We start from the raw sequence: 27,500 nt of genomic DNA, 5'->3' as shown, positions 1-27,500 counted from the left end.
GGGTTTCTCTGTGTAGACCAGGCTGGCCTTCCAAGTGCTGGGAGTGAAGACATGTACCACACCTCCTGGCTGGGGTGAAATGCCCCATTACTCTGCTAAATGCACACATCATCAAAGTGCTCTATATTCTTGTGTCGTCTTCATAGTAGTGTGGCTCTCAAACCCCATCAGAAGTTTCTCTGTGCAGTGCACTGGTTAACACAGACACTCCTAACTGAGCCCAGTATAGAGAATAAGTATCAATGAGGCTCTGGAACCCAAATGGGATATCTACATTCTCTCTTCTCCTGAAGCATCAAGGACCATCGTAGAAAAGGGAGCAGAAAGACTGAAAGAGTCAAAGGTCAGGGAGTATAATAAAACAATGCTTTCTAACAAGAAAGGACCACAGCAATCAAACTCACAGCGTTATGGCTGAGGGCATAAGAAAGACCTGTGCCAATCAACACTCCAGCATGGAGGTGGAAGGGGCTCATAGCCCCTGCCCTTAACTAAAGGGTTATGAACAGTTTCTAGGGAAGGACAGTCACTTTTCTTTACAGGTGTGACCCCTGATAAGTCAACCACACAGTAGTATACCATGGGTAAATGAGCAGTATTATAAAAATGGGAGATGGGGATACCAAGTTGGCAGGGTAAGGAGATGAAGGAGCTAGAAGGAGCTGGGGGAGGGATAAGGAGTGAATATGAAAATGAAATACAGTGTATAGGTGTGAAATCCTCAAAACATACTAATAAAATATATCTAAATAAAGCAGAAAAAAGTCAGTGACGGGGTATGAGTTAAGTATATTCCCTACCCCCAAACTCTTTTAGAATGCTGAAGAAGCCAGTAAAGTTGGCTAGTATTTGTAAATTATATATTCCAGTAGTTGGATGCAATTAAATCTACTCTTATTTATACACTGATGTAAAATGTGGAGAAGAGCTGACAAGATGGCTCAGTGGGTACAGCGCTTACTGGGCAAGCCTTGCTAGGGCTAGCTGAGTCCAACCCAAGTAAAAGAGGAGAGAACAGAGTTCACAAAGCTGTCCTCTGACACTGATACTGCATACATCATGCACATGTGGTGTGATTACGTATGGATATGCTAACAGGCTGCTTATCCTTTTTAACACACTCTTACCCACCAATGACACAGTAAGGAATGGGAAGGGCCTTAGATGTTACTGAAGCTGTAACAGTCAAACAAATGATAAACCCTATGTTTTAATGAGACAAAAGAAAAAGGGTCTAATAATACTAAAACTATTTCTAAGATTAAAAATGGTTTTAAATTAAACCTACCTAAAGTACAGATGCCACAGAGTTCAGTAATCATCCTGTATGACTGAATGGAAACTTGAGCTTTTTGTCAGTCCTGTTAGAAAACAGTGTTCGTCCAGTGTGTCCAAGACAGGAAAACTTTCTTTTGGGCATAATAGATTTTGGCTAGCTCAAATGGCAATCACTACAATAAAACATTCTTACAGTTATATATTTAAGAAATGTGATGATAGGAATCACAGCATGCCAGGTTTCCTGGTGTGCTCCTGTTGCTGCTTCTCATCAAGGGGAGGGGACAGCAGAGAAGGGAAAAAGCCATCGAGAGGAGGGGACAGCAGAGAGGGGAGAAAGCACACAGGGCTGGCCACCTGATAGCGACCATCCATGCCCAGGACAGGAGAGCAGTATCAATCGGAGCAGTATCAGTAAGACTTTCCCTTCTCAATCAGATGCAGTGAAAGCCTGCCCTTTCCAGATTTCACTTACGGTACCTTTTTAACTTTTCTTATAGAGTATACTTTAAAATCTCTCTATAGGAAAGCTTTCTATAATGTGCCTTCAAGAAACATTAAAAAGTGGAATTAAAAACAAATAAAAAATGATCAGATTTATTTCAAAGACTCTTTACAAATCAGCTAAACAAGTAAAAAAAACTTTCTCTTCACCTCCCAACAGTGGGAGGTGTGGCAGCAGAGGTTTGGGGCTCAAAAGCACCACTAGATGTTAGATATTCATCTTTGACTTTTGAAACAGACTCTTTCACTATGCAGCCCTGGCTGGCCTGAAACCTGATATGTAGAGCAAGCCAGCTTCCAGCTCAGAGACTGACCTGCCTCTGCCTCCCTAGAGGTAGGGTTAGCGGGGATTAAGTCTGAAGTGGTTATCAGCCCAGAGTGTTTTACCTAGGATGGAAGTACAGGATGAGCACCTAGGGCAAAGTCTGGGGTAGATCACAAATACGGCAGCTGTGAGCATAAGGATACTATGGCCATGGGAACAGACAACAGGGAGACATTTAGGAGAGATGTGGCCAGCAGGCTTAGAGAGAAGAGTTGGAGGAGGCAGTAGATGGAAGAGAGGAGGTGCAGCCAGTGACACAGGAAAGAATGTGGGATCTTGGAAGCCAAGCAGAGACCCCCAACAAGCTGCTGCTGCTGCTGCTGTCCCCCCCACCACCACCTCTCTTTAAATGCTCATTTCTGCTATGGCCAGCATGTATGCCTGTGTGAGGGTATTGGATTCCCTGGACCTGGAGTTATAGACAATTGTGAACTTCCACATGGGTACTAGATTTGAGCCTGGGTCCTCTGGAAGAGCAATCTGTGTTCTTACCCACTAAGCCATAGCTGCAGCCCCCCAACAAGCTTCTTAAAGAAAAACAGCCAACTATGAACAAATACATCAATACACAGACCAATTCTGCTTACAGCACAGTGGTCACTGTTTCGGTACAGTGGGTTGAAACAGAATGGAAGATGACAGTGAGTACAGACAACTCTTGACAGAGCTCAGATGGTGTGGGACCAAGAATGTGTAGGTAAGAGAAGCATCTGAAAGAGTATTTAACATCTTTGTAGGGGAATAATCTGCTATTAAGGAGAAATCATTGCTAAGAGTGTGGGGAGCAAGTAAACCCAGACTTGGATGAGCATTCATGACATGAGCATAGCCTCAGTCCCATGGGATGTCAAGGTCCTCCCCTGGGTGCATAAAGTATCAACCACAGCTGCTTCTTCCCACACACTCAACAAGGCGATGGACTGCTCTGTATCAAGATTAGCTAACCTGTGCTCTCCTTCAGATTACACACACACACACACACACACACACACACACACACACACTGCTGCTGGTGCATCTCCATGTCTTCCTGTTGTCTCAGCCAGCTTAATCCCAAAACCATTGTGGTTGAGGCAATATAGCAGAGGAAGAAAAGATGATCACAGAAGACAGACTCAGTACCAGAGTGATGACCTAGACAGAGCACGAACCATTTGTATTAGAAAGGAGCAGACACTGCAAACTGATGCAGAAAATAAGGTAAAGTGGGGGTGGGGGTGGGGTACTTACAGAAGATCACTAAAAGAATGGAGTAATTTATCACATTATCAAGAGAGAACAACCTAGAACCAGCCATTTTTATATATTGGAAGATGGCTCAGTCTATTAAAACACGATAGGCAAGCATACGTGCCTGAGTTCAGATCCTCAGCGGAAGCCACATCAAAGGTAGGGCAGTGGTGGGGACAGGCGAATCCCTAGGGAATCAGTGGTGGGCCACTCTAGCAGATCAGTATTGCCAGGGCTCAGTGAGAGACTGTCTCAAACAGTAAGATCAGAAAGACACCCAACATTGACCTCTGGCCTCCACGGGTGCATACATGTAAGAGTCTCTCTATGAAGTCATAAGAAATTTTTACAATTATCTGTGAGTTGTGAGATTACCAGGATCTCTACCTTCAGGCTCTAAATTCCCTCAATGTTTGGCTTTTATATAATGAGCAATTATGGATACTAAAATAAGGGTTCTTTGAATCCTTGGGGTGATATTATATACCCATAAGTAATATTTATAATACTGAAAAGCTGGGAAAATGTAAACGTTTAACACAAGGGATTATTTCAGAAATAAACGGGTGGAAAACTTTTATGCACTATTAAAAACTATTATAAACTCACATTGCAGAAAGCTTAAAAATAATAGAAATAATAGACAAACTATGAAGTTACAGATTTCATGACTACAGATACACAGACACATAGAAAACGACTAGATCTGAGGCATGGTAACAGCCATCTCTGTATAGTCAACATTTATTATGTATTGTTCTTATTTCCCCATATAATTTCCCGTGTACATTTATTATTTTTATAATTGTTGCTGAGCATAGTGGCATACACCTTTAATCTCAGGACTGAGAAAGCAGAGGCAGGTTATCTGTAATTTCAAAGCTAGCCTGATTTACACAGCAAATTTCAGGCCCCACAGGGCTACATAAGGAGACACTAACTTTAAAAGAACAAAACAAAAACAACACATGGATGTCAAGAAAGAAAACTGGTAATGTACCCACAAACAGTTCCGGTACAATGGAAGACACCAAGTCTGAGAATAGGCCCGCTAGCTGTGCTAATGCATTATTTCTACTTTATGACCTGGTGGTAAAGACCCTACATCCAGGAAGGATGATGATTTACATAAACTCAAACAGAATATGGTCACAGGGGCTTTAGCACCGGCTAATAAAATGAAACCGTACCAAGAACTGCAAAAGAAACATGACTGTTCTATCTGGGCTTACACTGGCTTTATGATCCTCAATGATAAGTCTGTGGAGTACCAGGAGTCCTACACTTACTGAGAACAACTCCATGCATGCCTCCCTCCCTGCCTCCCTTCTTCCCAACTGAGGCTCTATAAACACATGTATTCTTGTTTATCTATTTGTTTTAAGGCCTTAAACCATCTTTAAGCCTTAAACTTTAAACTTTAAGCCAAGGCCTTGAACCATCGCCCACACTGACTTTGAACTCTATGCAGCTGAAGTTGATCCTCCCATATCCCTAGTGTTAGGATTACAGGCATGTACTACCATGTGCAGCTTGCAAACAAACACATTTAAAATAGAGGAGCTAAGAGACATAAGCCTTAAGGACCTCTTCACTGGCATTGTGGTGCTCTGTGAACCCTTGCCTGCTCAGTGGCCAATGTGGACATCCACATAAAACCTCTGAAGGCCACGGTATCTCAGAATGAGGTCTATATGACTTAATCAGGCTCACATAAGACTCCAAAGGGCTCTGCTACCCACTGGCTTTATCACTTCCTGTGTATACCTTTGTTCAATGGCTGCTTCCTCCACCAAAAAATGACTCCTCCATGAAGAGCCATGTTGTTTGCTCCTTTATGTTTTGAGTGCCTAGATGGACACCTTGTACCAAGCAATTGCTCAGAAGATGTAGCTAAACACCCAAGGAGAGCAACTGAGAGGAGGAAGCTGCTCTGGCCCACAGGCTCAGGGACCTCGGTCCAGAGTTCCGAGACTCTGTGTGCTCAGCACAATGTGATGGTGGTACCGGTGCCCAAGACAGGCTGCTCACTTCATGGCAGACAAGATGCAGAGCCTAGGAGTACAGGAAGGAGTAAGACACATCCCCGGTAACATCCTGCCTCAGAAGCCTATGTTCCTCTTATCACCTCAGTGCTTCCAAGGGAGTGTTCCATGGATCAGGTCAGAGTCCATGATCTCTAGATCAACCAGACACACCCAGATGTGTGCTTTACCAACCTCCAAGGCTCCTAGCCACTCAAGCTGACCCATGGTCAGGATTAACCATTCTAATGTGGAATGGGAATTCTCTTGGGAAGTTGCCAAGCCCATCTGCACTTGTACTTGTTCAAAGCCTGGCCTTAGTAAATACACTGAGGAAAGTAAAAACTGAATAAGCATCTCTCCACCTCCACATAGCCTTCCTTCGGTCATGATCTTACTGGGTCCATTACCTGAAATACCATGCACAAGGGTAGGACTCCCTGCATTCTATCTCTGGATTGCATCTATCCAGGGAGCATATATACACACACAGAGCGTATATACACACACATGAAGCTCCTACATTAGACCTTAAAAGCCCAGAATGAAAATAAGATGGGGGTCATTCATATATAAGTTCCTTCTTACCAAATGAAAATGAAGTACGTGACTTTCCTAGGCGACAGGGCAGTTTCGAAGCGCATGAAAACCAATTCCTCTCTGCTTCAGCCTTTATAAAAGCTAGTCCAGAGCTCCTCAGCCACTCCTCTCTGCTGCTGTCCCCCTGTCACCCACTACCCCCTCCAAAGAAAGGATGGATTTGTTTTGTTTTTTTCCCTGTGATTCTATTTCCTTCAGCCTCTCCGACCTATTAACAAACATCCTCTGCTTAGCACATGGAACACTCATTTTGTGTGAAGTATATGTGACCATATAATTGCAAATAATACCATTCAGATCTTCAAACTGTACCTTTGACAATACCTTTTGAGGCACAGGTCAGCTCACAACTAACAACAACAACAAAAAAACCTTTCTAGTCCAGATATTAACAATACCAATGCTGAGAAAGTTCTGCCTCCTGATCGCTGGGATTAGAGGTGAGCCCCCACTGCCCCGACTCCACCTAGTTCTTTACCTCTGCTCTCACCTGCCATGCTCACTGACTGGAAGCTGAGAATCTTACTCCACACTCTGCATGTGTCTGACACAGCAGAGTGTCATTTACTCAGGAAAAGCTTGGCTTCTACTGGCCACAGAGGCCTTGAGTTGCCTGACCCTTCTGGCTTCACGTTGCCCATACTGTAGTACCATCCTCGGCTCTAAAGCTCAACCCTCCCCCGTGAGTCCCAGCTATATCAGGTAGAAGACAGGGGTTCAAGATCTAGACCTTACAATTTCTCCTTGGCAGGGGCCTTAAATCTTAAGTCAACTCTGGAATCACAAGGTCACCTTAAACTTCTTTTCAGATTAGAAGGACTGACGCTGCTGCTAGTATAACCATGAAACTCAGGGCTCACACAGCTCAAAGGAACAGTGATCATGGGTCAGTGGGGAGGGCAGACCACTGTTCTTTTTAGCCAGAGATCACTACAGACTCTACAAGGACTCTGTTTATCTTTTTAAAGAACAATTCTAAGGGCTTTTCAGGAGCCCTGGAAAAGTCTGAAGGCCAAAGTGGAAAGGATTTTCTGTCCTAGGAAGATGAGCACAGCTGAGGGCTGAAAAGGCGCCCATTTCTGAGCATTTGCTGCTGAGGAAGCAATGCTTCACTGGTCAGAATTACTCAGCACTGGGGGCTGGAGAGCTGGCTTGGCAGTCAGAAGCCCTGACTGATCTTTCAGAAGACCCAGGTTCAGCTCCCAGAACCCACATGGCAGCTAATAGTCTGTAACAATGAATATTAAAAATGTATGAAGTAAATTAAAACACCGGCTGTTTTTCTTTATCCTAGCTAGTTCCCCAATAACAACACAGAGAGACTAGGATTTATATTTAAAAGCACAATAACTAGGCATTATAATTCCATTCTAATCCTCTAATCTAATCTGCTACCTTCCAGTCAAGACCCCTGAGATCTGGCTCTCTAGACGACTTCAGGTGTGTTCTCCCATGGTATCTCCCTGGACCCTTTCCTTATGGCAAATCCTCTCTTCCTCTCTCCCTCACTGTCCTTCCCTTCCCCCATTCCTCCCATGGCTGACAGAAGTCCTGCCCTATATATTCTCTATGGCCTAGTTATTGGCTTTTCCAGCTTTTATTGACAAATCAGAATAAATGGTAAGCATTGTTTACACATACTTGAGACAGGAGAGTGTTGTAAAAAGTATTTTACCTACCAGCCCGGGGTCTCTACCCCATCTTGGTCACTGAATCCTTGGATAAGAAACACATTCAAACTTTTTTATTTATAGTAAACCTTAACAACACAAGAGCTGGGCTGCCTACCCTTCATGTTGTTAGAATCTATTTTCCTATCCTATAACCCTGAGTTATTACTTACTGAATGCTCTTGGCTCCAATTGGGCAGCCCTCAGGGCCAGGCTCTCTTGACTCTTAAGAGCCGAAGCTGCTTCACCTTCTCCAACACATTCTTCTTCTTCTTCCTGGTCCTCCTCTTCCCTCAGCCCATGAAACTTAAACCCCAACCTATGTCTCTTCTGCCCAGCTGTTGGCATCTTTATCAACCAATCAGAATTAATTTGGGGGCAGGGTCACTGCAGACTCCAGGTCTTAGGGGCTACACCAATAGACATTAAATTGACATTTACAATAGATAGTAAAATACAAAAACCTCAACTTGAGATTCTTAGCATAAAAGCATTACAGTGCCTGGTCAGGATTGAAATTAGATAGTGGGATAGATAAATCAGCATTTTAATAATAAGAGGTAAATTTTACATAGTGTGCAATAACATGCCTGTAACAGCTGTGTGTAAACCCTGCCCCAGGGGACCTGACACCCTCTTCTGGCTTCCACAGGCACTGTACACATGTGGCACATAGACATGCGTGCAGGCAAAACACCCATAGACACAAAATAAAAATAAGTAAATCTCAAAAATAAAAAATAAAAAAAAGATGGAGGAGAATACCTAACATTTCTTCCATTCATATAGCTAGACATATTTAGAAGGCCCTACCAAGGGACCAAGAGTGCTGAGTCTTCAGAGTTCCTGCTCCCCAGAAAGATCAGTCCTGTGATCTAGGAAGATGAGGTCACCTTTCTGAACTCCAATGGAGCTGGAGCTACAGGTGGCTGTGGGTCACTTGATGTGAGTGCTGGGACCCAGTTATCTTAACTGCTGAGTTACCTCTTCAGCACTGTCTGTGTGACTCTGCCTGGTGGGCTCACGAGGGCTTTACTGTGGCACAAGCCACAGTTCCAAAGGATCCAGAAACGACCTATGCTTGGTCTGTCTGTCCAACACAATGCTGTAATTAACCTAGAACAGAAGACATTTGAGCCCCCACTCTCTCCACAGCGAAAGGGAATCTTCATGAATGCCAGTCAAAACTGTACTAGATTGTCTTATCCAGCTCCATGTGCATGTTGATGCTACAGCCATCCATTTACTCAGGATCCATTCAGTAAACACTGTGTGCAGGGTAATATAATCCATTAACTCCTGGAGAAGTGTGACTACCCTGGCACCTGAGAGCAAGCCAGCCTGTCTGATGCCATAGACAAAGTCTTGGACTTGAGGTCAAACTAAGTAAGAGGTTGCAGGCAGGACACCTAGGCTGTATTTATTCTATAAACTATGTAAATAAGTGAATTACATCTCAAAATGAGGCTATGCCTATGAAAACAACCTGGTCTTTTCTTACACATCAGAAACAGCAGCAATGCTATGGGGCAGCAGTTCTAACCGGCAGTATTAGCCTGGCTCTCTCTAGAGGCTTTCTGACTTAGCAGCCCCGCCAATTCTGCACTGTGCCACTTAGCTCACACTCATTTGCTCTCTTCAAGCCCCAAGCAGGTACTTTATGATTATCTAGACGCTCCGTGAGGGTTGGATTGTATGTAAGAGGGCCCACACATACTTCAAGTTTCTAAACACCACACAGCATTTTTCTGCTAGCAGGGATATTTGCAGCCTGCAGGATGCAGGAAGAAGAGGACTCTTAATCTGATGCATATTTGCTGCTTCTGGGGAAGTTCTCAATATTATCACTAGATAGCTAACCAAAGAGTCTATAAAATGAGTTAAAAAGGAATGAAAATAGCCAGAGGTTTTGAGTTTCTGTGGTGGTTTGAATACAAATAGTCCTATATTTGAAGCTAGTTCCTAGCTGCTGAACTATTTAGGAAGGATTAGGAGGCGTGGCCTTGTTGGAAGAGTGAGTTCCAATCCTTCACTTCCTGAAACTTGTGGATCAGACGTGGGCTCTCTCTCAGGTACTGCTACAGCACCGTGCCTATACCATGCTTCCTGCCATGAACGTTCTGAAACTATAAGCCAACCCCAATTACACTGTCTTTCATAAGCAGCCTTGGTCATGGCGTCTCCTCACAGCAGTAGAGCAGAGACTGGAACAGTACTCCTCTATAACAAGTCTTTGGAGATAAAAGTGATTATTCAGCAGGAAACAGGTCCTGGGTTTGATCACCAGCATGGCAACAGAAACTAGCAAGTTCTTGCTTATATTAAAAAAAAAATAGGCACATAAAAATATCCTTAAGAAAATTAATTTTCTAATCTGTAGAGGAAGGACACAAGACCTGGTAACTAACTTTAGGATTTAATGCTGAATACAACCTCCAGGAGCAGATCCATTAAGGAAGCAAGTTAACACATGAAGGAAGGATAGACAGAATGCAGTGCAAGCAATCAGAGTGCTGTGGAGAGTGACTGAGGAGGGAGGGGCAGGAGCACAGCTAAAGCTGCATCTAAGTGAGGAGACAGCTTTGACAAAAGGAAGGACAAAATGGCCCCTGCAGGAGCTGTATTCTTAGTGACTGAAACAGTGACAGCCAGTGCTGAATCTGATGGTTACAGCCACTCAGCCTCATTCTCCTTAACAACTCTCAGTTCTTCTGGTCAAATGAAACAAAATTAGCCAAGCCTTAAATCAAAGAGCTGTGCATGTGTATGTGCATGTGCACATGTGCGATACATGTAGCCAAATTCTGCATCACTCCTTGAATTTTCTCTTTCTACATTCCCTTTGGTTGTTCCCTACAATGCAAACACACAGGTCAACACAGGTGTCTCAGTTCCCCCTTAAAAGAGTAAAACACTACCCCTGCAACTGGTAACAACTGGATTAGGCTGATGTGTGTGGGGTCTACTTAAATTCTAACAAAGGGTAAAGTTTAGCCAGCATTCAACATTTTTACAGTATAGTAGAATACTTGTGTCTTGTCACCTTAAATGTAAATTTTGGTAGCAGGCTGCTTTGTCATGTGCAAGTCCTAGTAAGTGGTGTAGGAATGGCGAAGGTCTGGGACTGAATGGAGTACTCATCAAATTTTTATCATTTCCTTAAATTTGGGGTATACTGCAGATATACTGAGGAGACTTGAGTAGTATTTGCACGGAAGAACAAGGTAAGCCATAACTGTTCACGTCATCTGCTCTCCTTGAAGAACACTTACAAAGGCAGGAAGAGATAATTCCAATGATAAGACAATGTCCTTTGGCTGAGAATGAGACTTAACAGATACAATGCTTGCCTGGCATGCATCAAGTCCAGGTCAGACCTCCACACTGAGGAAACAGAACATAGTGGCTCAATCCCAGCTGGAAGCGTGAGAATCCGAAGTACAAGGTCATATTCAACAATACACAGAATCTGAGGCCAGTCTGGGATACAGCCTTGTCTCAGAGGGGGAAGAGGAGGCTTTAAGGCTGACCTTCCTACCTTTGCCCACCTCAGCACCCATCCCCATCTGAGCTCAGACTATAACTGTGTTGGCACTGCTGTACTAGGTAGGCAACTTGGAACAGGTCAACACTCAAGAATTTGCAAATTCTGACCTTTCTTTTTGCTGTCCTTGAAGGGAGTGGCTTATCCAGGAAGCAAACTTATTGATAGTTTAGCACTAAAATTCTAGAACTGTGGGTTTTTCTGTTTGGGAAATTTTTTTTTATTCCTTTCTCAGGAATATGACATGAGGTGCAATAAAACCCCATTCTGTGCAGCAACTTTGCAAAGTAACAAAAAATTAAATAATTTTTAATGCCATAGAAAAATACAAAGGAGCTTCAGTAGTGATGATAAAATTTTTAAAATTTGTATTCATTTATTTGCTTATTTATTTTTTGAGCCAGGGTTTCTCTATGAAGTCGTGGCTGTCTTTGACTTCACTATGTAGATCAGGCCAGCCTTGAACTCACAAAAATCCATCTGCTAACCTCCCAAGTGCTAGAATTAAAGGTGTATACCATACACCTGATTGACGGCGGCGGTATTTTTAATAATGTAAAAGTGTGAGAAGTGTAATGGGCTTATCAAGGACACGCACTCACAACAGAACATGGCACAAACCATCACAACTCATAAAGCCAGTCTTCTAAGATAGATGCTGTTAATTGCACATTGAATTCGGCACAATGTCTTCTAAAATCTTATAGAACACACTTCATGGTCATCAAACTGCCTCTGGTGTTTGTCCTCACCTAAAATAAAACGAACAAGAGCGCTAAGGCTGACAGGGAGTGTTCCCAGCCCTGCAGAGTGGCAGTGGGCAGGTGCTGTGCTGTGCTGCACCGCACCACTATGTGGCAGCTGAACCAGAGCTGGGATGATGTACTCAACACTGCTCTCTATCTCAGTGCATCCTTAAAACATATCACTGACTCACTCCAGTCATGTGTCATAATTTTTACAGTCAACTGTCATGATTTTAATGCATTCATGTGCAAATAAACACAAAAACATTTCTTATTAGCAGCCAATAAATTCAGATTCGGGGTGGGGGAAGACAGGGCTGGTAAACTGCCACAGACAGAACCCCTGTGGTAACGGGGTGACACTGCTGCTTTCTAATGTGTCAATGAACACAAACTTCTGTTTTATGAAAACACATTGCTTAAAGTCTCGTATAAAACTGTCTTCAGGTTAGATGGGAGGCTGAAGGAGACTGCCATAAACTCAACTCCAGAGCAGCCTGAACTATAAGCAAAAGCCATCTCAAAACAGAAAACTAAACAAAACCAACTATAAAGTCCTAACTGAGCTAACCTGTAACTACAATACCCAGAGGAATACTTGTACATGTGACACTTGTACATGTGACACTCATGTATGTGACATGCTCTTCCAAATGCTAATATTAGCCAAACTCTAAATCAAAGTACAGGATGGAGAGAAGGAAGGAAAGAAGGAAGGAGAGAGAGCGCGTGAGAGTGAGAGAAAAAGAAAATCCCATTTGGTAGCTGTCACAGAGAAAGCATGGTCTTCTAATTAAAGAAATAAATATGTGAAGACCTGAGACTCTGACACAAACATACACACACATACTCTCTCTCTCTCTCTCTGCCTTTCTCTGTCTCTACTCCCTCAACTCCCCTCGCCATGCCCTACATAAACTATTCCATACTAAAAAAAAAAAAAAAAAAAAAAAAAAGAAAAGAAAAGAAAAAAGAAAAAAGAAAAAAGAAAAAAAAGTCAGATTTACAGACTAGACTAGACCATAAAAAACCATTTTGGTATATTAACAAAAATATATCTTTTAACATACTGATTTTTTAAAAAAGCAAATATAAATACAAAAATAAACAGCAAGAATTAAAAGAAAGAAGAGGCTACAGAATCCCAAAGTCTCTCTCAGTGAACTGGGAAGACAAGAGTGTGGGAGAAAGAGGAGTCTGGAGAGGAAGAAGGCCTGCAGTTTGTAAGATCCCCTATAGACTCAAGTTAGTTCTAAGTACCTGGCAGAGAATTCACAAAGGGCTAGAAACAGCCTGTGGTCAGAATGAAGAAACCACCATAGAGCCCAGCCCCGAAGTCTCTGTAAGAATGTCTGCAAGGATCCCTTCATAGTGGGCGCTAAATCAGTCGTCAGTCCAAGCACACTCATTTCCGTGGATGCCATACACACAAAGCAGCACACTAATCCAGAAGTTAAGCACAGCATAATGCCATCTGACAACAAAAGTCAGCACCCAGGAAAACACAAAGCTCCCGGTGTCTAGGCCTGAAAGGCGCAGGAAAAGATGAAATGCCCAGAAGAGAGAAGAGAGTAATGGAAGGAGGGGGACTAGAGAGATGGCTCAGTGATTGAGAGTGAGCACATGATGCCCACTAAAGGACCGAGTTCTGTTCTACCACCCACGCTGGGGGCTCATAACCCTGTTTAACTCCAGCTCCAGGGATACAGACCCTCTTCTGGTCTTCACATACACAGGCTACATTCCTAGACACACACATGCATATGCAGTGTAAGAATTAATAATGAATCTTAAAAAAGAGCAAGTTATGCAAATAAATAGACCTTCAAGGAGCTGTGGCATGAGCCTAGGCTGACAAAATGACAGCATCTTAAGTATAAAAGACCATCCAAAACCGCCTTCAGGTAGTGTCAGTCCTTAGCTTTGAGCTCCCTCAGTAGGGGCCACAGGCATTCTGGAGAGAGATTTTTCTGCTCTACATCAACTGATGTTCAACATATAGACCAAGCTATTTTTTTTAAAGTGAAATACACCAACTCATTAGGTCAGTTACAGTCTAAATTATAGGTGGTGTAACTCTAGTACCACAGACAGAATTCTGTACAGCCTGTACCAATCATTAAGATAGTTGGACACACAGTGGCTCACACCATTAATCCCACCACTTGAGAGGCAGAGGCAGGCAGATCTCTTGAGTTCAAGACCAGTCTGGTCTACAGGGTTCCAAGACAGCCAGTATTACACAGTTTCTGTCTTGAAAACAGAAACAAACAAAGAAAAGAAGGAGAGACAAGCCAGGCAGTAATGGCACACGCCTTTAATCCCAGCACTTGGGAGGCAGAGGCAGGCAGATTTCTGAGTTCAAGGTCAGCCTGGTCTACAGAGTGAGTTCCAGGAAATTCAGGACTACACAGAGAAACCCTGTCTCAAAAAAAAAAAAAAGAAAGAGAGAGAGAGAGAGAGAGAGAGAGAGAGAGAGAGAGAGAGAAAAGAATGTAATAAATATGAAGTCCTAACAACTAACTCTAAGCTAGATACACTCAGAAGTTAAAGCCAAGTGTTACTCTTCCAAAGGATCCAAGTTAGGTTCCCGGCACTGGTGTGCACACATGAACACACACACAAATGCACGCACGTGCTCACACACAAACACACACAGAGTTAAATATAGATCTAAAAAGAAAGATACTCAACTCATGCTAAGGGAAAAAGGGAAAATAACAAAATTTTCAAGAAAAAAATATCAAATCTAAGCATATTATATAATTATATGAAACATAAGCTGACTAACTTCTTCAGCTAAAAGATGATAAAGGTTGTGCTCAGTGACAGAAGATGCTTGGTTTTAGTAAGACCAAATTGGGGGAGGAGGGAATAAAGACTGCCATATCAGACAAACAAGACCCGGACAACAAGAAATACTTAAACAGGGGGCTGGAGAGATGGCTCAGTGGTTAAGAGCGCCGACTGCTCTTCCAAAGGTCCAGAGTTCAAATCCCAGCAACCACATGGTGGCTCACAACCATCTGTAATGAAACCTGATGACCTTTTCTGGAGTGTCTGAAGACAGCTACAATGTACTCACATAATAAATATATAAATTAATTAAAAAAAAGAAATACTTAAATATAAAGACACTGAGAAGCAATAAATGAATTGCTGGGCATGTTGGCACAAGTCTATAATCTCAGCAATGGGTAGGCAAAAGAAGGTCTTGAGTTCAAGACCAGCATAGGCTACAAGAATTGAGTCATTCATAAGCCACTACAAAAAGAATGAAGAAATATCTCCATTGAGACAGAAAGTATAGAGGTACTAGGTAATTAATGTAGTTAATACAACTGTTTAAAAATCTAACATAGGCTGGGCGTGGTGACGTACGCCTTTAATCCCAGCACTCGGGAGGCAGAGGCAGGCGGATTTCTGAGTTCGAGGCCAGCCTGGTCTACACAGTGAGTTCCAGGACAGCCAGAGCTACACAGAGAAACCCTGTCTCGAAAACAAAAAAACAAACAAAAAAAAAAAGTATAACAAACTTCCAAATAAAACATTAAAATACTTTACAGAGCTTGGAAAGTTGGAAAAAATAAATGGGCAAAATACCAAAGAATATTCTATAAAAACTAGGAGCTGAGCATGAAGGCTCACACCTGTAATCCCAACACTTTTTTTTTTTTAATCCCAACACTTAAGAGGATGAGACAGAAGATCACACAGAGTTCCTTCAAGGGTACCCTGGGACACACAAGAGTTCTAAATCAGACATTGTGAGCTACAGTATAAGATCCTGTTTCAAAACCAACCACCCACCCACCAAAAATAGTTAGTCCTATGAAACACCAAAAGCAAAGCCTTGCCCACACAGAGCTCACCTGTAATCCCAACACTTAACAAGTACAAAAAGAATCATGTGCTCAAAGTCACCTCAACTACATAGCACACTTAAGGCCAGCTTAGACTACAGTAAGACACTGACTCCAAATGCAATGCCCCCAACTCCCCTAACAAAGCAAAGCAACCAAGCCATAGACCGAGTCTTAACATAACCAATACCTCACCCGAAAATACAATTGGCTACTAGTCATTCATTTGCTCACCATCTCCTAGGACTGCTCTCTCTTCTGTCCGATATTTATACAATATAACCCTACAGAAACAATCTTTCATTTCCTAATTGGCTGTCACTGTTGTACAGCTAAAGTAAACAACCACGATGGCTCGGTCATGACCAAGACAGCGCCTGTGCTCATGCGCCTGCCCACGTCACCTTCCACTCTCAATGAGCATGGCTCTCAATCAGGGTCTGATTCCTGCCTGCTGCAGCAGAGCCTTCACATGTCACATGCTACAGCTTAGTAATTTGACAGGTAAAATTATAGTCACATGTAGTTTACCTAGAGGAAAAACACATTATTCTTTGTAGTCACCCCCTACAGTAGACTTTAGGGAGGAGGGAGTGCCACTCTTTCTGTCCCCTCCTTGCCCACCTCCAATAGCTGTATGTCCAGTCTGGGTCGAGCAAAGCACATAACTTATTCTTTCTCACCAATTTAGGATTTAATTTTGTGTCCTCGGAAAGAGAATACAAGAGCGAAGTGTGGTCATACAAACCTGTAACCTCTGCACACAGAAGGCTGAGACAGGAGGATCCCATGGGGGAGCAAAAACAAAAACAGTTTTTGCAAGAGGCAAGGTAGGAAGAGGATAGGGAGAGTAGGCCAAACTTTAACCTAAAGTGACTGCATATGCTGGGCGGTGGTGGCACACACCTTTAATCCCAGCACTTGAGAGGCAGAAGCAGGAGGATTTCTGAGTTTGAGGCCAGCCTGGTCTACAGAGTGAGTTCCAGGACAGCCAGCCAGTGCTACACAGAGAAACCCTGTCTCAAAAAACAAACCAAAACAAACAAACAAAAAAACCACAAAACAAAACAAAAACAAAAGGGCAACTGGGTAAGAGAAGTCCACAGGCCATAATTCTGACCTAAGTCTGAGGCAATGCAAAGGACATAAGGTTTAAGTACACACGCCAAGGTATTGCTTTAAGCTGCCCTTCTGAATAAATGATGCTTAAACATGAAAGAAGTATGAGTTAAGAGAGAAAACTTCAGTCTCTTTGAGGTGGCTCTGCAGATAAAGTGATCTGGGTTCAGTCCTTGGGACCCATGTGATGGAGAGAAAAACACTCTACAGAGTTCTCCTTTAACCTCCACACATGCACTGTGGCATGTTTCTGTACACATACACACACGCTCCACAATAAACAAACAAACAAACAAATACAGAAAACAACTTTATTCTTGTGACAGAGTCCCTCTATAAACCTCTAGATGTCTTGGATCTCTATGTGGTCTACATAGGGAGTTCCAGGGCAGCCAGAGCTAAATAATAGGAAAAAAGGAAGGAAGAAAAAAAAAGACTTGCTTCTCTTGCATCCAGGGGAATCCAGCAACCTCTTCTGGTCTCCACAGGCACCAGAAATTCATGTAGTACATTTACATGCACATAGTCAAAACACTCATTCACGTTAAAAAATTAAAAAATAAAAAAACCTAAGGAATTTGATAAGTACATGGGCTGGGGATGTACCTCAGTTGGTGTTTGCCTAGCTCATTGGAGGTGTACGGATCAGAAGCTCAAGAGGAACCCAAGCGGGGAAGGGGAGAGTGGACAATGCAGGTCCAGTTGCAGAGGAGGAACAAAAGCACTGCGGTCCTCTGTTGCTACCTGGACAGCAGGAAGAAAAGACCTGTGATGAGCGTGGTCAGGCCAACAGCACTGCCTCTTCTTCTGCGTTTGCTACAGACAACAGCATCATGTAACTATTCATTCCTCATGCCTATGTGCTCTGACATCAGATTCTGAGGAACATACTCTAAAATCCACTGTCTAGAAAATTATAAATCTCTAAAATACTTTTTAAAAATCTGAGCATCAGCTACACATCTTCAATCCCTGCACTTAGGAGACCAGGCAGGCAGATTGCTGAGTTCGAGGCCAGCCTGGTCTACAGAGTGAATTCCTAGAGAGACACGGTTACACAGAGAAACCCTGTCTCGTCTCAAACAACAAAATAAAAATTAAAACTAAAAATTAGAATATAATTCTGAGCACCCACTGTATTCAGGTCCACAAAATAAACAGCTGACTCTATACTCTGCTGCAGTTTTACTGTCACAGGGTGGGAAACAACCACAGTAAATACATTCAATGTCACAACAAACAGCTATAAGTTTCACCAAAAGGCCTTGGAGCAACAGACCAACATTTGGATCAGCGAGGTGGCTCATCGGGTAATACTGGCTGACCTCTGACCCATGTAAAGGCAGAGGACACCAGCAGGAACCAGCTCCAAAAAGTTGTTCTCTGACCTCCACACAAAACCCATGGTAGACCTGCCCATACAGATCACGCACACTTGCTGGTAAGCAAAATAAAGTGAGATTTGAGATTTCTTTTTTTTAATGATTTTTCGAGACAGGGTTTCTCTGTATAGCCCTGGCTGTCCTGGAACTCACTTTGTAGACCAGGCTGGCTTCGAACTCCACCTCCCTCTGCCTCCCAAGAGCTGGGATTAAAGGTGTGCGCCACCACGCCCGGCTGAGATTTGAGATCATTTTAAAGATGACAACATTTCAAATGGACTCTGAAAGTGCAGGTCTACATATCTACCTACATATCTAGAGATAGGACAGGGGCCACCTACTAAGTTCCTGTAACTTGACAACAAACACTTCAAAGAAAATGGGATTGTAGGGCTGGAGAGATGGTTCAGTGGTTAAGAGCATGAACTGCTCTTCCGAAGGTCCTGAGTTCAATTCCCAGCAACCACATGGTGGCTCACAACCATTGGCAACGAGATCTGGTGCCCTCTTCTGGGGTGTCTGAAGGCAGCTACAGTGCACTTACATATAATAAATAAATCTTTAAAAAAAAATTGTATTGTAAAGTCATATTTGCCCAAAAGTCAGATGTGAAAAGGTTGAATATATTGGTTATATTCCATCAACTGAAAAAAAAAAAAAAAAAAGACTACTACCTAAATACAACTAACTCTAGTGGCAACATATCTAAGACACGTGACAAGGTTAGCCACGCACACTAAACATCTCCCATTAATTTTTCAGCACAACTCTTGGATAATAGCTACAATAATTTACAGAAAAATAAACTCTAAGCTTACACTACAGAAAAACAAAAACAAAGCCTTTTCTCTTTCCAAGATCAATTTCTTCATCTGCCTTCAAACACACAGTCCCTCTGAAGTGAAAACAAACCACTGCTCTGGCCCCTGGCCGGCAAACACCCTTTCCCTCTTTCCTCAGTGGGCTCAAGAGGCCTTTCCACCCTCACTGTCCAACCCTCAGGGCTCCACCCCACCTGCTTGGAGCTCTACTGCACTAAGGACTTCCTTGGCAAAGCCGATGGCCTGGCTTCTGTTTTCTGGTTGCTCTTTTTTCACCCGGAGCTCCTGATGAGCCTCCTCTCACTCTCTGTCCTAATCACTGGAGCCACTGTGAGTCTCTGCTCCTCTGACTCCAGTCCCTTGCTCACTGTGAACTTCTCAAGTGTCCTGAGTGTCTGGTCTCCTACTTTTGCCCTCACTTGGTTAATAACGTCTTCTCTCCCTAGTCTTCAGCTGGCTGGGCTTGTAGTTCCAGACAACATTTCTAAATATGTTTGCACTAGCCAAGGCAAAGATAAAGATAATTCATTCTTTACAATAAATTCTTACTTCTAAGACTTCTAAGATTCTTATAAGCATTTCTGAGAAATGGATTCAAACATGTATTTAAATCAAAAAAGGAGCTGTGGATGCCAGCACAATATTTTCTTTTAAACAAATGAAAGATTTAATCAAATTCTGAAGGCAGAATTAGGCTCTCGGAAGGTCAGTGTTGCAGGCTGAAGAAACAATGTACACAATTTCTCCCCACATGTCCTATTTAGGTCAAGAGTGCAGTCTGGGCTGCTAGATGGAGGGAAGTGGGTGTGCCTGTCAGACTCACTGTGGGTAAGGAAATAGATAAGAAACTGCTAAAGCCTTGCCCCTGGCCGTTAAAAGAGTGCAAAACTTTCCTGTGCATTACAGAGAAGTCCAGGGAAAGTCCACTTGCCCCTCAAAGGATCCATATAATTATTGTATGAAAAAAAATGTAACCTTATCATTTTCTTTTCCATGTGAGCTGCAGTGGTGAATTATGAAACCCGTGGAAGGTCCTGAACTGCCTACCCAGACCTGTAAGTCAACAGCAAATTGCAAGTTATTCTACTTTTTTTATACAATATCACTTAGCATTCCTGATAAAGACATCAAAAAGTTTCAATGTTGGTTAGACGGTCAGAAAGAAAAGTCATTCCTATATACGGAAGAACTCTGTCTGGAACCTAATAAGTAACTAGAAAATATGCAACCGCTCTTTACAGAGCACTGAGAAATTCCAGAAGCATTTATACACAGCATCTCACAGAACCTCTGAAGCCTGCAGAGGAAGGGCAGAAGCAGTTAAACACTGGTGGTGGTGGTGGTGGTGGTGGTGGTGGTGGTGGTGGTGGTGTGGTGGTGGTGGTGTGGTGGGTTTGGGGGTTGTTCAGTGGTACAGTGCCTGACTAAACACTAGGCCTGATATACAGTCAATCAGAGATGGAAAAAACATCTCTCTCAAACCAGGAAGTTCCCAGTGCAAACACAGAATTCAGTCTTGGGTTTTTAAATTTCAATGTAGTAAGAGATCTGTGTGGTCACTTACACTCAGTGTAAGTCACAAAGTGAAAACCACAATTGTAGTCTAGATTGGAGGAGAAGGCCAACCATTAATAATCAAATTCCAAAATAGTTTATCTACAACTTTTCTACAAGTTAGAAGAAATCCTGTAAGCAAAGCAAACAAAAATTAAACCTTTTCTACAGGTCTCCAGCAGGCTAGTGCTACCTTTTTGTAGGACTCCATCAGTGAGACTTTCTTATTTAAAATACAGCCCTAGTGACAGTGACTGTTAAAATATGAAAGGTGACAGTTCTTCCCAAAGGTCACAGGAACAACCCGTAGATTTTCCTATAAAACTGACCTGGCTGCTCGGAAGTCTTTTGGGACACACCTAACAGGTTAAATGTCTAAGCACTCTACAACTAACTCCTTAAGATTAGAAAGTGTAATATAGAAACTCAAAGTTACAGATTCTCAGTTTACAGAATCACATAAAAATAACATTTTAACTTCCAAGAAAGAACCATTAAACTCTAAAAACATTAGCAGGCAGTGGTGGCACACACCTTGTAAAGCCCTAGCACTTGAGAGACAGGCGAATCTGAGTTCAAAGCCAGCATGATTCAGAGAATCAAGGACAGCTAAGGAACAAAGAGAAACACTGTCTAGAAACAACAAACAAAACAAACCCCTTAAAACCATTTTGAAAACAAATTACAGTGCTCTCTAAAGGTCAGATGCACTCAGGCACGTAAGGGAAGTAAGTTACTCAAGCGTCTAGATGCCAATGCCCAACTAAAACACGGTCCATCCTGGGTGGGAGCAGTGATGCAAGCTTCTAGCCCACACTCTGGAAGCAGAGGCAGGTAAACTTGTGAGTTCCAGACCGGCATGGTACACAAAACTATCCTTTCATTTTGCATGGTTTGATGAACAATGAAACTTAGTGATTTACTGATGAGACTGACATTGCAATCATAGCTGTGTGACATCTCACACTGTATCTACATCTGATATCTGTAGAGGGAATGATCATATAAAAATATCTCCAATTTCTTTGCCTTTAAAAACTTCATGTGGCACATGCCTTTAGTCCCAGGACTTGGGAGGCAGAGGCAGGCAGATCTCTGAGTTCGAGGCCAGTCTGGTCTACAGAGTGAGTTCCAAGACAGCCAGGGCTACACAGAGAAACCCTGTATCGAAAAAACAAAAACAAAAACTCATAATAATACTGAGTAATGATTTAAAAACAAATTTATGGAGTTAATATTGGCTAATTTTAGCTTAAATATCATATGACTCAAATCATAACATCATAGCACTTTTTATCCTATAGGCAAGCATGTTTGAGTAAGTCTTGTCAAGTCTATATATAACCTTAATCACGTTTTAAACTACATTCTGAAATAGTGGCAGCTGTTAAAATCTTATTGATCTGACCAAATACAACGTACATAACAATAACCTAAATCAGGGTTGACGTCCACTAGCTCTGAGACCTGTATTCTTCTTCATTCTCTGTACATAACGTCCATGACCACAGAGAACCACCAGCAGGACAGGCAAAAGCAATTCTTACTCATCTGCTCCATAAGATTCTACCAACTACCTACTACAGGACAAGAACTCAACACAGCCTTGGGTAAGGTATTCTGTCTGTCTGTCATCTCTCAGAGATAGAAACACAACAGCCTGACAAAACTCTTTCATCCCTCACATAAACACAAACTCCTGTGCCTTCTCCCTATGTTTACAGCTAGGCGTGCTTTTCTTTTTCCCTTTTTTCCAGTCAGGATCTCTATGTGGCCCTGGCTGTCCTGGACCTGGCTGTGTAGACCAGGGTAGCCTCCAACTTAGAGATCACCTGCCTCTGCCTGAGTTACTGAAATTGTTAATATCACAGTCACACAGTCTTGACTCTGAGTACTTATATGGTTTGTATCCATGGGTGAGTTAGTTACAGTCTTTTATTTTTATTTTTTCCATTTTGTTTGTATGTGGAACACGAGCACATGTATGACACATGTATAACTGAGTATAACACAGGACAGCTCTGTGGAGCTCGGGTGAGCAGGCTGGGGAAGCAGTTCATTCACCTCTGAGCAGTCTCATCAGCCCGCCTTATAATAAATAGTCTTTTGAGCCCTAGTTTTTTAACTTTCCAATCCTCAAAACATGAGCACAAGGGAAAATACAAAATAAATTACTATGCCAGTTTTCGGGTAATGAGACTCACTTGAATGTTGCAGGAAGATGGCCTTCTCCCTACAGAAACAGTAAGCCAAGCACAACCATTAGCAGGTTCAAGTGCAATCCTACACAAAGATTGCATTGATTTCAAGTGCCAAGTTCAGGCTTCTCACAGTACTTACACTGAAACAACTACTCATAAGTACACACTGGGCAAGTGTTTCCCTTCAACTTTCAGTTCGTGTGTTTGCATGCATTCTTTTACTTCCTCAGAGTAAAAAGGACGGTTAATTCATGAGGCTTTCGGGAGGCTGGGATGCACTCAGTAGGTGACTACTTGCATAATGTGAGTGAGTAAAGCCCTGGGTCTGAACCCCCCCCCCCCCCAGCACTAGGGGAACCCATGTGGCAGCATTGCCCATGATCCCAGCACGGAAGAGGAGGTGCAGAAAGGTCAGGAGTATAAAGCCATTCTCAGGCCAGCCTTAAACTTGGAGCAACCTGTGTCCCAAAAAAAGAAAGAAAGAAAGAAAGAAAGAAAGAAAGAAAGAAAGAAAGAAAGAAAGAAAGAAAGAAAGAAAGAAAGATGGAAAGAGAGAAAGAAAAGAAAAAGCCCAAAACAACAAAACAAACAAATAAAAACCAAAGGCTAACCAAAACAAATAGAAAAAAGAAGATCCTGGCATCCTTCCAAACTTCAAGAGGGAGCAGTGTTGCTGGCTTGTTGTCCAGCATCCAAAAGATAAGCAGGTAGCTGACCTAGTGATTACAAGGTCGGCTTGAAATCATGTGTTCCAGGTCAGCTTGGATGCCACAGTGGGCCTTGTCTCAGAAGACTAAACAAAGTATGACACCATATTGTAAATATGATGGGACATCAGGAAACCTAGTAGACAGGAATCCTGCAGTAGCCCCTGTCATACTCACCACACAGGGTTTCCTGGACAAAAGCTGTGTGCCAGACACTGTGTTAGGCACTAGAAGAGGCTAAAGGGCAGGTGTACCACAGCCCTCTCTCTCAAAGGACAGTGACCAGGCTCAGGATTTACATAACAAGTGGAAGAGGTGATGCAGACAGGACCACAAGTACTAAAAATAACAAGACTGCCTTCAGGAATGGGCAGAACACACTTCAGATAGATGGAGCTTGAGCTAGACCTTTGAGTGACAAAATTTTCTAGGAAATGAACATGTACAAGAAATCAGAACCACATGATCTTATAGGTAGGGTCCATTTTTTTTAATATTACAAAAAAGTTAAATATGTACAAGTCAACAGAATAAAATAACAAACTTGTGAGCTCATCACAGTATTGACCAATCCCAGCAATCTTGCTTTATATGTAACTTACATGTCAGAGGCTATAACATAAGCCTATTTTTAAATACTACATCCCTTCTGGGATTTGTTCTCAGATAAAACTACATTCTTCCTAAATGCAGAATACAAATAATCACACTTGATTCTGTTTTTAAAGTATCATTTTTATATATATCTATAAAACCCAAGTGAAGGGCTGGAGAGATGTGGCTCAGCGGTTAAGAGCACTGACTGCTCTTCCAAAGGTCCTGCCTGAGTTCAAATCCCAGCAACCACATGGTAGCTCACAACCACCCATAATGATATCTGATGCTCCCTTCTGGTGTGTCTGAAGACAGCTACAGTGTACTTACATATAATAATAAATAAGTCTAAAAAAAACAAGTGAAGAATGACCAAAAAAATCCAAACTTCAGCTTCCATATATGTCCAGAATAGCTCTTGCATTCTGATATTTCTGTGAGAATAGGTGAAGCAGAGAGTTCACAAAGCATCATGGGCCACATACTCAGGACACATCACTTGGCCTCCTGAGCCTGTGTCCTCCTCTGAAATACGGAAGATTTCCCCTCCTTAGAGACATGTGAGAACTATCTGCCAAATACTGTGTGTTTAGTTCTTGTGCCCTGGTTGACTTGGAAGAACCAGAAAACAGGGTAGGGGCCGAGCTTCCCAGCCCTCTCCCCTGTGCACCATCCTTCCTCAGGACACTGTGGACTCTGCTCCTGAAAACAAGCTGGAAAGGAGGGGCTGAGGGTCCTGATGGCAAGGCACTCACTCGATTGCTTCCTTTATTCCATCAAATAAAGTCAAGACCCAAGGGAGTGTTTCAAGAGAGTTTATCATATAAATGATCAGCCTCCACAAAGTAGTCTCTTTACCTAGCCCACAAGCACCACACAAGCTGTAGGTGGCCTACCTACCCATTAAGGCACTTTCACCTTCAATGTTACACACAGGACATCACTCTGTGGCTCCAAACTGGGGCTGCGAATGTGTGTTGCACACAGCACTTTCCCCAGTTCCTCATCACTGGTATTTTTTTTTCAACCAATCCATATTCTTTTTACAGTACAGTTCAAAACCAAACCAAACCAACAAGGCAGCCATGAGGATTCACAGAGGAGTCCTCGTGGGGCAGGACAAGCAAGCTCTAGGTGTTGCCAGTGCCCATGGCAGCACCAACATTACCTAGTCCATCTGCAGGTAAGAAACTGAATCCCACCTGCCATTGAGATGCCCCTCCCTCACTGCTGCTCACAACTATTAGTCTGTCCTTTTAAACCACAACTGGAGCCACCAAAACCCAACTTTTCTTTTAGTTATTTCCTCTCAACTTCCCAGTTACCTTCTTTTTCAGATTGTGCATACATCGCTGCCGTTTGCATTACTAAAGCATGTTCGATCACTAACCCTCCATCAGGACACAGTGAGCTCCCGACTTAGCATAACCATCCCTTGTTTTCGTGTATAACCCGGCTCTTTTACTGTCTCCCTATGGTAGTTACAGCTCACTTACGCTCCCAACACTTGACAGTTTGCCCCGTGCTTTGGGAAGGTAGCCACACAATCTGTACAGGTTAGGGAAAAGGCAATTCTGGTACTTAAAGGTTTAGGGTCAAGGAATGAAGAACTAACTCACTTTTCCGAAGGTAGCCACACAATCTGTACAGGTTAGGGAAAAGGCAATTCTGGTACTTAAAGGTTTAGGGTCCAGGAATGAAGAACTAACTCACTTTTCCAATTACAAAACGAAGCGGACCTTCAACCCCACTCTTCGGAAAAGTCGACAGTTCTGGTACCAAGCCACAAGTGCTTGAAACCATCTCCGATCTCTTAGGCTGCAGCGACCAGGTTCCCCGCCCGCCCGGTACCTACCACCAACCCACCCATCTCCTGTTTTCTCACCCTCAAGCCACAGCTCAACTACACCATTCCCACTCGCCCCCGGTACAACCAACCTCCTTCCGCGGCAAACACTCCACGCCTCTGCCCTTCTCACCTCTTTCCCCCCAAACTTGGACGCATCTGTCACCTCCCCCCTGTAAATCACAAGTGTGTGTGCCTCAGCCCTAAACACGCTGCTAAAAAAAGTCCCACAGGCAGGGGGACTCAACCTGGACGGACACACACACACATTCCCGTGATCGAGCCCTCCACCCCCAGAACACCGGCCAGCACTCTTCGAATCCCCAGAGCAGAGTACCAACCCCTTTACAAAGACTACCCATGACCCCGCTGCTACCGACGACTTCCTTTACAGAATGTGGCCATCCTGGAACAAGACTCCCCCTCTCCGCTGTGCCAGGGCTCGATCACGGGGCCGCAGGGCCTCTGCCCACCGCGGAAGCGGTCGCTCCCGCCCTCACTACTTGCAAGTTGTGCCTCTTACCACCTGTTCTCGCCGAGAGTGGGGTACACCTTCGCCCGGGCCCGTTCTCTGCCCACCCTTCTCCAGCTTCCCCCCTGGCCCGCCAGCACCCGCGCCAGTCGGTTCCGCTGCGCGGCTCGAATGACCGCCCCTCCCCCGGGCTCGGAGGACGCCCAGCGGCCCGCACCCCGAGCCCCGCGAGCACCTGCGGCCCGGCCCGGCCCGGCCTCCTCGTCCCCAAAAGCCCGCACTCACCACGAATAGGTCTGTTCCGCCATGGTGCTGCCTCTCGGGGGCTCCGCGGCTCGCTCGGCCGGCGGCAGAGGGCGCGGCCGGGGGCCCCGGCGGCTCGCTCCTTCACTCGCTCGCACGGAGGACAGGCAGTCGGGCTCCGACAGACTCCGACGGGCCCCGCTCCCTGGGCCCCGGAGCGGGCGCGGGCCCCGGGCTCCGCGCTCGGCCTCGTCAGCCGCGGCGGCGGCGGCGGCTCCGCTGCGGCTCCAAACCCAACATGGCGGCGGCGGCGGCGGCGCGGAGAACAAGGGCCCCGAAACGGTGGCTCGGGCCCGCGCTCAGTGCGCGCCGGGCCGCGGGAGCGCCGCGCTCGGGCGGCGGCGGCGGCGGCCGGGGGACATGGCCGGCGGCGGCGGCGGCAGCGGCGGCAGCAACGGCTGAGGGGGGCGCTAGGCGGTGAGGCGAGGCCGCTCGAAGCACACCCGCCCGCCGAGGGAGGAGGGAGCGAGCGAGCGGGCGGGGGCGAGCCCGGGCCGCTGGTCACGTGCCCAAAACACGCTCACGTGACCCCGGCGCCCCGCCCCCTCGCGCGCGCTGCCCATGCGCGGAGCGCTCAGCCCAGGTCGGCTCGGGGCTACGGTTAGCTGCAGCGGCCGCCGCGCGCTAGGCCCCTTGGGCGCGCAGTGGTCCTCCCCGGTGCGCGGCGGTTGACTGCCACTCAGCTGTCAACCTTCCATCATCCACCGTCGGCTGTCC

At 44.3% G+C, this 27,500-nt stretch overlaps 1 protein-coding gene across 1 annotated transcript in view; it reads right to left on the bottom strand.

Annotated features, from left to right (window-relative positions):
• Window positions 1-26,857, bottom strand: part of Sppl3 (signal peptide peptidase 3) — an 87,267-nt gene extending 60,410 nt beyond the window's left edge. The window contains exon 1 of the mRNA NM_029012.2: window positions 26,766-26,857. Coding sequence (NP_083288.2) covers window positions 26,766-26,788 — 23 coding nt within the window. The 5' untranslated portion in view covers window positions 26,789-26,857. The remainder of the gene's footprint in view (window positions 1-26,765) is intronic.
• Between the last annotated feature and the right edge of the window lie 643 nt (window positions 26,858-27,500).

The sequence above is a fragment of the Mus musculus genome, chromosome 5 (assembly GCF_000001635.26).
Source record: "Mus musculus strain C57BL/6J chromosome 5, GRCm38.p6 C57BL/6J".
NCBI lineage: Eukaryota > Metazoa > Chordata > Mammalia > Rodentia > Muridae > Mus > Mus musculus.
Note: the sequence above shows the minus strand (reverse complement) of the source record. Positions and strands in the feature narration are given on the sequence as shown.